The sequence below is a fragment of the Numida meleagris genome, chromosome 6 (genome assembly GCF_002078875.1).
Source record: "Numida meleagris isolate 19003 breed g44 Domestic line chromosome 6, NumMel1.0, whole genome shotgun sequence".
Classification (NCBI taxonomy): Eukaryota; Metazoa; Chordata; class Aves; order Galliformes; family Numididae; genus Numida; species Numida meleagris.
This window is the reverse complement of record NC_034414.1, coordinates 6,908,830-6,922,507: the sequence shown is the minus strand read 5'-3', so window position 1 is coordinate 6,922,507 and position 13,678 is coordinate 6,908,830. Positions and strand designations below refer to the sequence as shown.

Below are 13,678 nucleotides of genomic sequence, written 5' to 3'. Positions count from 1 at the left end.
AGCATTCAGATCACTACTGTTGGGATAGTAGAGATACTTAATGCATATCTAATGAAGCAGAGAAGAGAAAAAGTGAGTACCTAATTACTGTAAGGAAGAAAAAGGAATGGTTCAGCCAATTATTAGTTGAATTTGATATTTAAATCCTTTCACAAATCCTTTACAAAGACTGACAGACCAGGTGAGTAGAAAGACAAGAATCAATTCAGCACTCCATTTACACAAAAAACAATTCCTTTTCTAGGTGGCTTTTTCCTTTTATCACTTCCAAAGAATTACAATAAATGTAGCTGCTTCTTTAAGGGAACTAATCAGAATTGATGTTGTGGTGCTTCAAATGAAAAACAATCAAGATATACACTATGTCCAGGCTCTGAGACCCTTATTTATACAATACCTTAATCTTGGCAATTCCTCAGTTAATACTTTTAAATCCACATGAAAAGTTAAACACTATGCAATATTAAGTAAGGGCGGCAGAATCTGACACTATTAACTCAGACATTTGCCTTTCATATGAACATATCACCGTGCTTCAAGTTCTAACTGCAAAATGAACTACACACAACTGCAGTAGATTTCTGTAGGCATGCAGACAGTTCAGCAAACATCAAACCCAGCGCGCTGAAAAAATTTTGCTAGCAGAAATTTTCATACCATGTGCCACACTCAATGTACTTCTTATGTTTAAGAACACATTTACTTACTTTCACAGAAACATAGCCTTAAAATACATGAAGAGATTACATTAAAAGAGGAGCAAATGACCAACAAGATGTGCCATTTTCATGACTAATTTACCTCAGACTTACTAACATCTAAGAATTGCCAAAGGGTTGTGGGATTAAGACCATACGTTGTTAATTTAGCTCTCCTTCCTAGGTCTGCAGACATTTTGAACAAGGCAGGATGTCACCAAGGTATTCTATCTCACATTACATTGAAGCGTTTTTCACAGCAGGCACATGCTGGGCAAAATCTGGCTGACAAAATTTAAGAAGGACTACACGTTACTTAGCTTTCCTATTATCTTATTTCCTCATTTCTGGACCCAACTTGTCCTTCACTTCTGATGATGTGAAACGAGAACGCTATTATACTACAGCAAACAGCGTTATGCTTGTATGAGATTGGGTGCGCTGGTGCCCTAGTTTTATTAAAACAAACAAACGAACCCACCTGTTTCCCCATAAATCGTAGAAGTAATGGGACATTTTAATCCGTAGATAAAGAACATGTTTTTGAAATGGTATTCTATTTGTTTTCTGAAGTAGACTACATGAAAATAACACCTCCAGCTCCTGACATAATAAACAAATCATTTCTTTAACAAGAGTTATCAGGCATTTAGAAAGCTTAATTTCAGTTCATGTAATAATAAAAAAAAATAGATTTAAAACATTCAATCAAAATTTATGAAAACACTTCCAATGTCTTCAACAGAGCCTCTGTTTTATGTTTTGAAAGGAAATCAAATTATGACTATCACGATTATTTCTATTCCTTCCTCTCTTTGTCTCCCCTAAAAAAATTGACAGTGGCATTGAAGTCAAATTAAACATCTGTTTGTAAAATAAACCAGAGTACTACTGACAGCTGCTGTAGAATGGCAAATGATTTTGGGCTCCCAAATTAACAATGATTTTAATTTACCAACAGCGAACAAGAAAATAGTGCAAACTATTTTTTTAATTAAAAAAAGTTCATCCCACTACTTAAAAATTATGAAAACACAGACTGTTAGACTGAGCCAGAAAGAATTCTGAATTTACTGCTTTATCTCCACACTTACTGGAAACAAAATTTAGACCAAATCAAATTACAGTGCAAGATACTTCTGAGAGCTTCCCTCCATAAATGTGATATTCCTTTTGCATCTCCATTCCAACATAGGGAAACAGATATAATAACTCTTATAGGATTTAACTCTTATAAGATTTATTCTTCTCCAACACAAATTTTGTCAATTATAACACTCCTGAATAAAAATGATTTTCTTGATTTTTCATACCTCTTTCTAGATCTTTATATATATGGATACATCAAGCTAGCAGACTACTCAAAATTTTATGAAAGATACGTGTCAATTACATCAGATTTAGACAGCATGAATTTTTAAGACTACAATGTTCGAATCATTAAAAAAATGAATTTATTTTAAGTTTAGAAATCAGAGTTTCAAGGTCAGTGATGCTGTGCATATATTAATGTTTTCATTAATAACACCAATGATGGAACAGAGTTCCATCTGGCTGCAGACAACATCAAGCTGCAGTTGATTAAAATGCAAAACAGTTCATAAATCTGAGGAATTCTGAAAAAGCAGTAATTAAAAAATGTTAACTGCAAAGACCTGGTTTTAGATAAGAGTAATTAACTGCACAAAGACAGGAAGGAAAATGCCAATGAGACAGAAGCATTTGGTATCAGGATGAAGGTGTTCTAGTGGATGGGATGCATACAAGTAGATGTTCCTCTTAACAAATGAAGAAACCACACTACCATGAAGGGGCTTTATGACTACGTGGAGTCACAAGAGGTATCTGCAGGATTACAATGCTCAGGCGTGGGTACCTCAAGTAGAGATTCTGATTAAGAGAAAAACAAGCATTTACCAGAAAATGTGCCGCAACACTCAAGTACGAAAACTTCATATGGATTTTGAAGGTGCAATGTGAAGCATTTAAAAGCATTACCATTCATAACAAAACCTACCTATATTCCCTCTACCCCCAAAGGAAAGGTTATGACCCTCTCCTCGCTGCACACACACCATGCTGCCAGCCCTACCGCAGCTCCATCCTGCTCCGTCCCCACTCAGACATCTTGCAACATGAAAGACTGGGCAGTACCAGAAAAAGTAGCCAAGCACCTCTGCATAACACCAGCTCCAACTCCAGCTTGATACTACTGCAAGCACCTCCATCAGCTGGAGATAGTAACATCTGCTTTCAAATAAAGCGGGGAAAATAAATTACTGCTGAGAAAATAAATTACAAAACCAAAGTAACATCTACAGGCTTGTTGCTGCAGGATGTCCTTTCACTTACATAGCCCAGGTGAAAGAGGGAGCCTTAAAATAACATTGAATCCTTTCCTCCACCTCATAGCAAGGGGATACACAGTGAATCCAGCTGCTAACCCACTGAATCATTGGCACTGTGGATGTAAGAACAGTCACGTTCCTACAAGTTGCACAAGTGCCTCTGCAAGTGTGTCCCACTACACACCAACGGCTGAAGAAATGTATGCAAATTCACACACAGGACCATTTCCAAAATGATCGCTACCCATGTAAGACAGCTACTAGTGAACATACACGATGCAGGAAGCAGAGTAGTATATCCAAGGAGCAGATTCACACACTACTGCTGAAGCATAAGAGCTTTGCTACAACATCACAGCTCTCTGAAATATTCTGTCAATACATAAACTGATATACTAAATCTAGAAGAGTTTTATTTGGAAGACTGCAGTTCTTGGAAATTCTTCTATTCTCTGTTGACCATACCAAATGCAACCAAATACTAGCACGACTGAAAACAAATGGCAATGGAATATAACTTATCTGCACATGGCCAATATTTATTATATCAACAACTGATCTCAGATTTAGCAAAAACCATCAACTGCTACAGGAGGAAAGATAATTACCACATAGGAGTACTCTCTTCATGAGACCTAAAGGAACTGACAGATCTAATCAATGTGGATATTAACAAGATTCTCCATACCATGAAATTTTAATATATAACAAAATATTTACAAAACATTCTTCCCTCTAGCTTTATATCACAGAATTCTACAAGCACTTGCAGAAAACTATTTTGCTCTGCATTGTCCATTGATTACATGGTGTCATGGTTTTGTGATTTTCGGTTATTGGTATTCCACATCATAACATCATGTAGTGGATATACCTGGTTCTCAGAAGAGGACTACTACAGTCCCCACGGTACTTTGCTCCTCTGTTACCATTTCCAGCCGGAGGGAAAAGATAAAAGCTCGCAGTATAAAAACTTGCAGATCATGAGACCTCGTCCCTTTTTCCGCCGTCTCTCGTCTTGGCAGCACCTCGCTCTCCAGCCGTCTTATCGTCGGTAGTAGAGTAAGGCCTACCTTGATTTTTGGGACATTCTCTCTCTCTGTATTGGATTTATCAGCTTAAATTGTAATTATATTGTATTATAGTGTGTTGTTTTGCATTCCGATATTTTATTTAGTAAATTAGTTTGTTTGTCCTCAGATTGTTGCCACTGTTCTTTGCTCTCAGGACCATCTCCTTACCCTTTTCCCCTTTTCCCTTTTCCCGGGGCGTGGACCCGTGGATCCCCCATCCCCTTCGTCATGGAATCGGGCTTAACGCCCGTAAACCGTTGACACATTGCCCAACCTTTGCTTACCCATTGAGGATGTAAGAGTCCAGTAGACTGAGGCACTTTCTCTTGAGTTGTGCCTAGAAATCTGGGGCTAGCATTGGTCTGAAAGAGGTGATGGCATCACAGCCAAGAAACTTTTAATAAATGTTTATCATCCTTTTTTTCAGTGATCTATATTACTCGCTGAAATCCAGATTTAAGTTTTCCTGGATTTCCTGGTTAAGTAACCTGGATATGTTTCCATTAGCTGTTTTTGTTGCAGAGAGAAATAGCTGATGCCTGAAAATTATTCATCATCTCTTAGTTTGAAAAGTGTGAAAACGTTGATCTGAAAAAAATTACAGCATTAAGCTGTGATACAAAAATAAGCCGTAACTGGACAGAAGCACTGATTTGAGGGATGAAAACCTCTGCTTACCAGTTGTCAGATTTAAAAACTAAAAATGCAAATGTATTTCTGTTTTACTTTTGCTGAAAGAATAAATTAAGTATGACGACTTACATCTGGGGAAAAAAGTTTAAAAAAAAAAAATAAAGTAACAATAGAAGTCTTCAGACTCACTTATACAAAATGCAAAAGCAGAATGGCCAGGGCCGAGCTCAAGCCCCTGAAAATTTTTCTGCTTCTATGCTATGATATAAACACCATCAGGTTCTGCCACTGCACAACTGTCAGCACAAGGATTAGTTTTTATAAAAATTGCACAAAGCAAAAATAATTATCTCTCTCAAAGTTTTAACAGTAGGTTTTCAAAGGCTTAACAGGGTAAACACATTCTGAAGAACTCCAAAAACTAGTAGTTAAGCTTTAGAACAGCAACTTCTATCCGAAAATTAAGGAAATGACATGGTCTTTCCATATTACTATATGGTACCTTAGCGACCTGTCAACCCCAAGAAACTAGGGAAAGTATGGGGGAAAAGATTAAATGCTGTGCTATGAACAAGAAAACAAGTAGACTGCACATAGCACATTGGCTTAGGATGTTCCAAATAGATGTCTTTAGCCATAGAAGCAAGAAATACATAGCTTCTTAAGCTAGAACAGATGCTGAGGCAATCAAAAGAATTCTTATTGTTAAGTAAGATACTAGTGCGATATGTTCATTTATGTTTCCATAATGACTTGGTTCCACATAGCAATAATTTCTATTCAAGTACCCACTGCTATGACAAGGCTGACTGCTCAACTGGACAGTCAAACATGCATTCCAGTCCCATTCGGTGATCCTAAAAATCAGTGCTTTAAATCATGTGCAGTGTCCAAGGCCATCCCCAAGGTGACATGGTGTTTCTCAGTTTCATCCACCTAGAGAAATCATCTTACGAGCAGGCATGCTTTCTGTGATTTGATTTTGACAGCATTCCTAGTATTAATCAGGCAAGGGAAAAGAGCATTTCAAGCTTGAGGGGCTCTCCCGAGCAGTGCCTAACATCTAAGCAAAATCTTCTGCCCTGTGATTTCAGTGAGGCTCAAACCCAGGCTGGAATCTTTGGACAAACAGAGGTACAGCGATTGCACCCCAGAAGGACATTTGATATACTGACAGTTTCAATAAAGAGGCTGGAAGGACGCGAGCATTTAGGCTAGTTCACTGCCATCACTTAGCAGGGACGAAGAGATGAGATTAACTGTTCTTGGCTGAGCAATTACTGTGTGACAACATACCTCAATACATCTCTTTTTTTTTTGTGATTTATGTTCTAACATAGAAAGACATGTTTTAGAATGCAAATTAGTGATGATAAACCAAATTTAAGTATCCGTTAATTCTCTCTCCTAAACTTTATATTTTGCAGTCACCCGGAAAGTCAGCATTATACTCAGATCTGCTCATGTGAAAAGACTTACTTCTTGCTAACACAGGAACTACAGATTACTCCTATTCTGTTTCATTTTATCCTTATGAAAACCAACCTGATCAAGTGCACCATGTCCAGAAAGCATTAAGATAACTGCTAGTCAAATGCGGGCTATCAAACGTCTCTCTCAAAAGGCATCCGTCCTCACTAACCAAGAAAAGAATGTTCCCAAACCTCAGTACTAGTCTAGAAAAAAAAAACTTCCTGCAGGCTTCTATATTTAATCGTATCCATTATAAGCCTAACAAACAATATTTGGTATTAGAACAGTAATTTTTTTTTGGTGGATTACTAACATTTTACTTCTGTCTACATTAAACTCTTCTATAAATTGAAGTCACTAGATCACAATATTGTGAAAAGGGAGAACTATATCCTTATGATTGAGAACAGCCTCCAAAACATGGCCATTCTGATTTGGAAATTCTAGCAAAAAATGATCAGATAGACTCCAAGGACTAAACCAGACAGTTATGAAAACTACATCTAGCTTTTCTTTGGAACTGTGTGGGAGGTGACCATAAAGAAGGTTAACTGCAAACTTTAATTCAGATGCAGTCTAAGTTTTACCTCCAGAAGAAAAAATATAAACGTTTACATCAAAAACACATCAGTGATTTTTATGTATTGTGCCACATTATGATATTAATTTCTGACATCAGCAACTCATAACAATCGTGACTGCTTCATTCCTTCTCTGAAATGTCCTCAGGAGTAAAGCAGTTGCTTCCCCTCTGAGGTTAACAAACAAGCTATTGGGAGGAAGCCTATATTTTTCCCATATTTTTATTGAAAACCACCCAAGCAACTTGCTTTCACTTTTGCCACTACATACACATCTCAGTTACATGCATATACCATAAGTGGGTGCTCGCAAAGCTAAAAATGTGTGCTTTCTCCATTAATTTCAATTTATAAGACATTTCTTTTAGCTACCCAAATAGATTGTGGCAACCAGTGCTGGTCAGGTCATCTAAGTTGGCACTTCAGTTATTTTATTGGCACTGACGATGTACAGTTCTGTGAAGACTGTATGCTGTTGATTTAATTTGTACAATCTTTAATGCAGTGACAACTGCATACTTCTGTGTATATAACATTAGGACTGCATTCCCAACTGCTGCTTTTTGGATGCTGCTTCTGTTTCCTGCAATCATGTATAAAAATGAGTGTAAGAAGGAAAGTGGGCTGAACAACCTGAAAGACTTGACCAGCAGAGAGGAGAGAGAAGAAACATTTAAACAATTATCACAGTTTCAATAGTTGGTGTACCTTACTGCATTCCTTTACTGACAAGCCCCCAAAGAACCATAGCCTCTGATGTTTAAGCTTCAATGAGATAAGTACGGGCCTTGGTTGGTTGTCTTGTTGTGTTTTTGTTGTTTTTTTTTTTTTAAGATGATAATCCTATTTAGGATGGTAATTAAAAAAATCCACCAACTAGAGTTGTTACATGTCATTACAGGATTGAAGTTTAAATCATGTCTGTTCAAAAGTAGGCATAAAACATCACCACTTTATTATGCTACTGAAGAAACGCCTCAAGTGATATTTCTTATGCAGCTAGGAGGCAGGCAGTTCTGAGTGGAAAAACAAAGAGCCTTACTGATTAATAGCTGAAAAGTTTTATATATAAACCTTAACAGACAGCCTGTGCGGCCATCCACCAAGCAGCATGCTTATTATTTTGGCTAGTCTGACATGCACACGTCCAGAGCTTAAAGAAGTCTGCAGGTGCGTTCTTGGGCAGTTTCAGTGAATGTTAAAAAAGGTGATCTTAAAATTATTTTATTGATCAGCAGGTAGACACACACTGCCAAAGGTTTGAGCCTGATCTCCAGGCAGTGTCAGGTCTGGGGCCAGATCACCCTCGTGTCTTTGTGCCAAGGAGCCATGGGGTGCTAAGGCTGCGCCACTGAGCAGCTTGCTGACCTGCTCAGAAGTCAGCTGCAAGTTTACCACCACCTCTGCCTAAACTGGCCTGAAGTACCAGCAGCAGAACTATTGTGATAGCATCCCCTCACAAGCCTAGAGCTGTTTTGTGTCTCTGAAGATATTCCTGGTACTGATAAAGCTCAGAAATTCTTTGGTTTACTGCAGGGCACATCTTAGCAATTGCAAAGGCTTACTTTTCCCAAACAGAAATTCAAAGCAAGCGAAGAAATCCCAATTGTCTACACATATTTGACCAAACTATCCTATTAAATATGACAAGCAAAATCTTAAGAGACAAGATAATGTTTCTCTGGCAAGAACACACCCCCCTTGCAGCTTTCTCCAATAATCTTTGTAGCAGTACGTAACTTAACAGTTTCTACAAGACCTGCACTGATTGCTTCTCAACCAGAAGGATGCAATCTTGATCTTAAAGCAATCTTTACAGCAGTGGGAGATTTTCAGGTACAATAAATAGAATCATCTAGTTTGGAAAAAGACCTTCAGGATCATAGAATCATTTGAGTTGGAAGGGACACTTAAAGGCCAGCTAGTCTAACTGCCCTGCAACAAACAGGGACACCACAGCTAGATCAGGTGCTCAGAGCCCAGTTCAGCCCGACCTTGAGTGTCTCCAGGGACCGAACATCCACCACCTCACTGTGCAGCCCGGGAAAATGGCGCCGCCCTTCGCACCTCAGTGCCTCATCACACCATCCCTCCACCACTCCGTGTCCTTTCGCCTGAGAAAATAGTCCCTCCTCACTAGCTCCTGCCCCTCGGAAGAGGAGGGACCCCCGTGGGGGTAGGCAACCAGTATGGGTTGACTCAGTGGCAGCTGAAAACATAATGTAACTTCTGAATGTGTGGGCTTTCATTTTTCAAGTTAACTGTGGAAATATCTTCAAGTGCGCCAAGTGAGAAGAAAGCACCTAAGAACTGCAGTAGTTCTTAACCTAATAAATCTCAGATTTACCATTAACTGAATGTGACTTTAATGCTAAGTTTAAAATGCATAAAAACACTTACTTCAGAATGACACAGCCCGTACCAGTAGGAGGAGCCGTCCAGAACACCTGGATGCGTGTCCTCCTTCTAGGTGTGCTCTCAGTAACCGCAACGGGACAATTACTCATGAACTGCGTCTCTTCTTCATCTATGATCTAAGGAATTACAAAGAAAAGAATGTAAAAAGATAAGACATACAGAGCCACTATCTCTGAAGTACACATACATTGTCTTTTCCTGTTTTCTTTCAGTGAAATTATTCAGAATGCCCTGCTTAGCACTCTTCAGTAAACTGATTCAAAGTATCCACATAAATCACTAAAATGAAGAAAAAAATTGACTACAGGTGAATATTTCAGTTCTAAGTTTTTTAGTAGTAGTAGTAGTTACTGCTAAGGACAGATGGAACAGAAAAGTAAAAGAAGGGTTTTCAGTTTAGTTATTTTCATTTTAAACTAACCTTTGTTTAAGCAGTATTATCTCCAAGTATAAAAAATCTCCAGGACAGAATGGATAATATGTGAATCATATTGCTCTATAATTCAGAGACCATTATTTAATCCAGCCTGCATACATTTTTACTTTTACAATTGATTGCTGGTTAACAGAAAGACTTAAGTGGCATAAGTTAACACAAAACCAGAGAGGCTGTAATGGAACTGGTGCTATTCCAAGGATTTTACTCAAAGGTGTCTGCGACAAAATAGCTTTCTCACTACATATGTACTTCATGGATTGTACTTTAAGCCTTCTGTTCATCAGATCTCAAAATTCGTCAGAAGCTGCTAAGTTTTATTTGGAAACAGGCAATGTTGTGATAATGCAAAAATGCTCTTCACAATTGCTCTGTGGTCCACTGTCATTCATGAAGCAAAATTTCCCATGACATTGGGTCAAGATTCAGGCAATGAATTATAAACCATACCATTCTGAGAAAGAACAAGACTCATGCCTAAAGGATCTTTTCCAGAATTCTCATACTAACAGCACACGCTTTTTTTGCCAAATTACATTAAAAATTATCTTATTGCTGTAAATATAAATATTTTGACACAAAATAATTATTTACATTATCAAAAAATACAATATCCATAGTCTGATCAGATTTGCTTCAGTGGGCAGGCATCCATGTCATCCCTCTCAATCGTACAGCCAGCATTCCCAAACATTTATAGCAGAGCCAAATATAATTCTGGCTTTCCATGACAAAAGAGAGAGGCACTGACCCAAGGAGTTAATCTAAACTCTATTTAGACAAATCAATAGGATAATGGTTAATGAGTTTTAAATGTAAAGCCATTAATATTCTTCAACTTTTGTGATGCTTCAGAGAATCTGTGTAAACACAATGTATGAAGCTACCACTTTGCTACATTTTAATCAGTGCGAAGACTGGGAAGCATGGGAGTTAGTATATGCTTAAACTGGCACTGCATCATTTTCTATTTCTACTTAATGCAATCTAATGCACTTAACTTGAGTACTAGGAAATCCCTCATCTACAGTTCTGCCTTGGTCATCAACAGTATTTACCCTGTCTGCCTTACTCCTGCAACAGTAAAGTAGAGAAATAAAAATGTTCGGTGGTTCCTCAGAAAGGCTGTCTCATTAAGTCATTGTCACATTAAGTGACTTATTCATATCTCACAGTAAAAATTAAAAATTCTGTGGAATCAAGAATGTATGATTTTACATCACCTTACAGAAAATGAAACACTATTAGAAATTGTAACATGTGACTATGGGATAGTTCCTATTGAAGGTGCTCTTAGGAGGCCATCTAAAAATTCCTAAGAGACTGCTTTTTCTAGAAAAACACAACTACTGCAAATTAATGGTTGAGTTACACGAGCTCCATAAGTATCGTTCATTGCAAACTGCTGTTGTTCCATCATAACTCACATCCTAGCACAAAAACTTAGACAACACTTTCAATTCAGGTCAAGGAAGATAAGTCCTTAGAGGTAATTGTAAATACTTTACAATTGACCAGATAGCAGTTATCCAATGAACCTTTCACTTATGTCACTTTTACAAACCTAGTGTAACTCTTGTCTGAAACACACTTCATCAATGAACGTTTCTGGAGAAGCCCAACTGAAATTGATCTGTGTTCTCAAAGCACAGAGTTGCTATTTTCACCTAATGAGGATTCAGCTGATTTTATAGCCCTAGACATCTTTGTCCCAGCAGTCATCCTTGTAGACCCATCTGTGATACATTTAAGTGTTAGGTAAATTCCTGACTCCAGGACAGTCAACCCTGTTTTGCAAAACAGTGAATGACATCACAAGAAAAAGTGAAAATCAAACAAAGAACAACAGAAAACACAGTTAAAAAAAAAAAAAACACCAATAGCTAATGCCTAAGGGAGAAGCCATGAGCAACAGCGAATAGTTGTTATATGTAGAATTTCTGGCTGCCTCAAAAACAGAATGCAAAATACATGACTGAATTTTAGTCATTAGCTTGGAACACATCCATGCACATTTCCACTAGCAACAAACAAATGCAAAAACGCAGACATATTTTGTATTTCTATAGCCAACCGAATTCCTACAAATTATGAATTTTTTCAAGGAATACATATGACCAAAATGAAATAAAAGTTCTGGTTGCATCTTAGAACACAGTTCAGGAAGAAGAGGAAATGGTTCGACCTAAAGACTACATCATGACTTCCTGCATCAGTAACTATTACAGCAAGAATACTTACGCGATAAGTGTCTATTGGGAAAAACCCGACCATAAAACAATAAGGTCCTGAAAAAAAGTCTGAGGAAAAATTACACTGAAGCTTTATTAATAAAGGCTTCTAAAGTTGATAGAATACAGTAAAAAGCTCCAAATTATACATAAAAAGTATAAGTTGATCTGAGAGGTTTAAAAAATTGTTTTAAGATATTTTTAAAAACTCAGAAGAATTCCCTAGATTCTAGGAATACAGGGTAAATATTAACCCATCTCAAAAGTATTTTTTAAAAATATGCATTTTTCCATATCTATGGAGGCTTTATTTTCTATGAGTTCCAAGGTGCAATACAGAAAGTGTTCACCAGTTATACAACAGGATTCCAAATGACACAATATTTTACTGTAGAGAATGATATTATTGCGCTCACATAACACAGGGGAAATCAATAGTATCCTGGCAAACTTCATGGGGAAAACAAAAAAGATATGTACTCTCTGAAAATAATACAATCCTGATTTTTCTTCTGGAATGAAGTCAGACCACGTAGGCATGAAGGAAAAAATTGGCAGGAAAAACCATGCAGATTAAATGTAGCATTTGCAAAATTATAGCTTGCTAAACTCTAGGTTATGCATAATGGGAAGCCTCACATTTTCAGGAATGGACCAGTAAAAAACCCCAAAACTAAAACGAACACTTGGCATAACACTCTGCGGTACCAAACCAGGGGTATCACTATGCGACAAATTCTTTTGAATTCGTGAATGCAGTAATAGGAAGTCTTAACATCCTATTTGTTGGGTGTTCTCTTTTTTTTTTCTTATTGACTTTAATATTATTTGAACAATTTATTCCCTCAGGGAAACTAGTGTAAATCCTGATGAGAGTCTTGGAGTTAACCTGGATTCGAATAACTGCCACAGAGAGCAGAATTTGGATGAACTTGCATAAATCTACAAACATGGAAGTAAAGATATTAAGAGGGAGAATTTACCAGCTCCAAGTTCAATCTTGCATTCTTTGCATATTCCAAACATTGAATAATTTGGGGAGTTTTGAGAGTTCCTGAAAAGCAGGACTGGATGAATGCTTAGCTGTTATAGGGATGAGTGGTTTTCTTTTCTCAGAATTGCAACATTTCTTGCTGAGTGATAGACCTCGCTATTTGTCTCTAATTTCCACAAACTGCTAGTCAAATAAACTCATTCCAGTAGTAGTACTCTCTACAGTTAAATTCACTTTAAAAAAATATACATCAATATTAAAAAAAGGCAAAATGCTTACAAAAGTTACATATAACACAAAGAACGGACTTAATACTGAGTACAAAGGAGATGGAGTTACATAAATCCTCTACTGGCTTGCATCCACTATTTAAACCACCGGCCAGGATCTTCAACACCATTCCTTGTTTTATGGACGCATCATCGCTTTCCACCCACTGAAACATCTGTGCTCTACTGGAGCAACCAAATTAAAAAAAAATAATAAAAAATTGAAACTTCCAGTTCTGCAAAGAAGCATGATGCTGGACAGACAGATCAAGACTTTGACACAGGAGGAGAAGAAAAAAAAATAAAGGATAAATATATCCTCCAAGACATAAATGAATTGTGAGATATTTTAGGGAAAAGTATATGAATTCTTTCCACTTGTCCTTCTCTTTTTCCTACAAAGATTTTAAATAGTGTGCTCACTGCAGAAAAAAAAAAGGCTATGTCAGATGATCAAAAAGAACAGACAGACTTCTGCCTGAGAATCTTATTGTTTCATAATTATTCATTATCAAGGACCTTGT

At 37.3% G+C, this 13,678-nt stretch overlaps 1 protein-coding gene across 1 annotated transcript in view; it reads right to left on the bottom strand.

Annotated features, from left to right (window-relative positions):
* The window catches only part of SPON1 (spondin 1), a 177,116-nt gene that overhangs the window by 131,127 nt on the left and 32,311 nt on the right, over positions 1–13,678 (bottom strand). Inside the window, exon 3 of the mRNA XM_021401755.1 lies at positions 9,207–9,340. Coding sequence (XP_021257430.1) covers positions 9,207–9,340 — 134 coding nt within the window. The remainder of the gene's footprint in view (positions 1–9,206; positions 9,341–13,678) is intronic.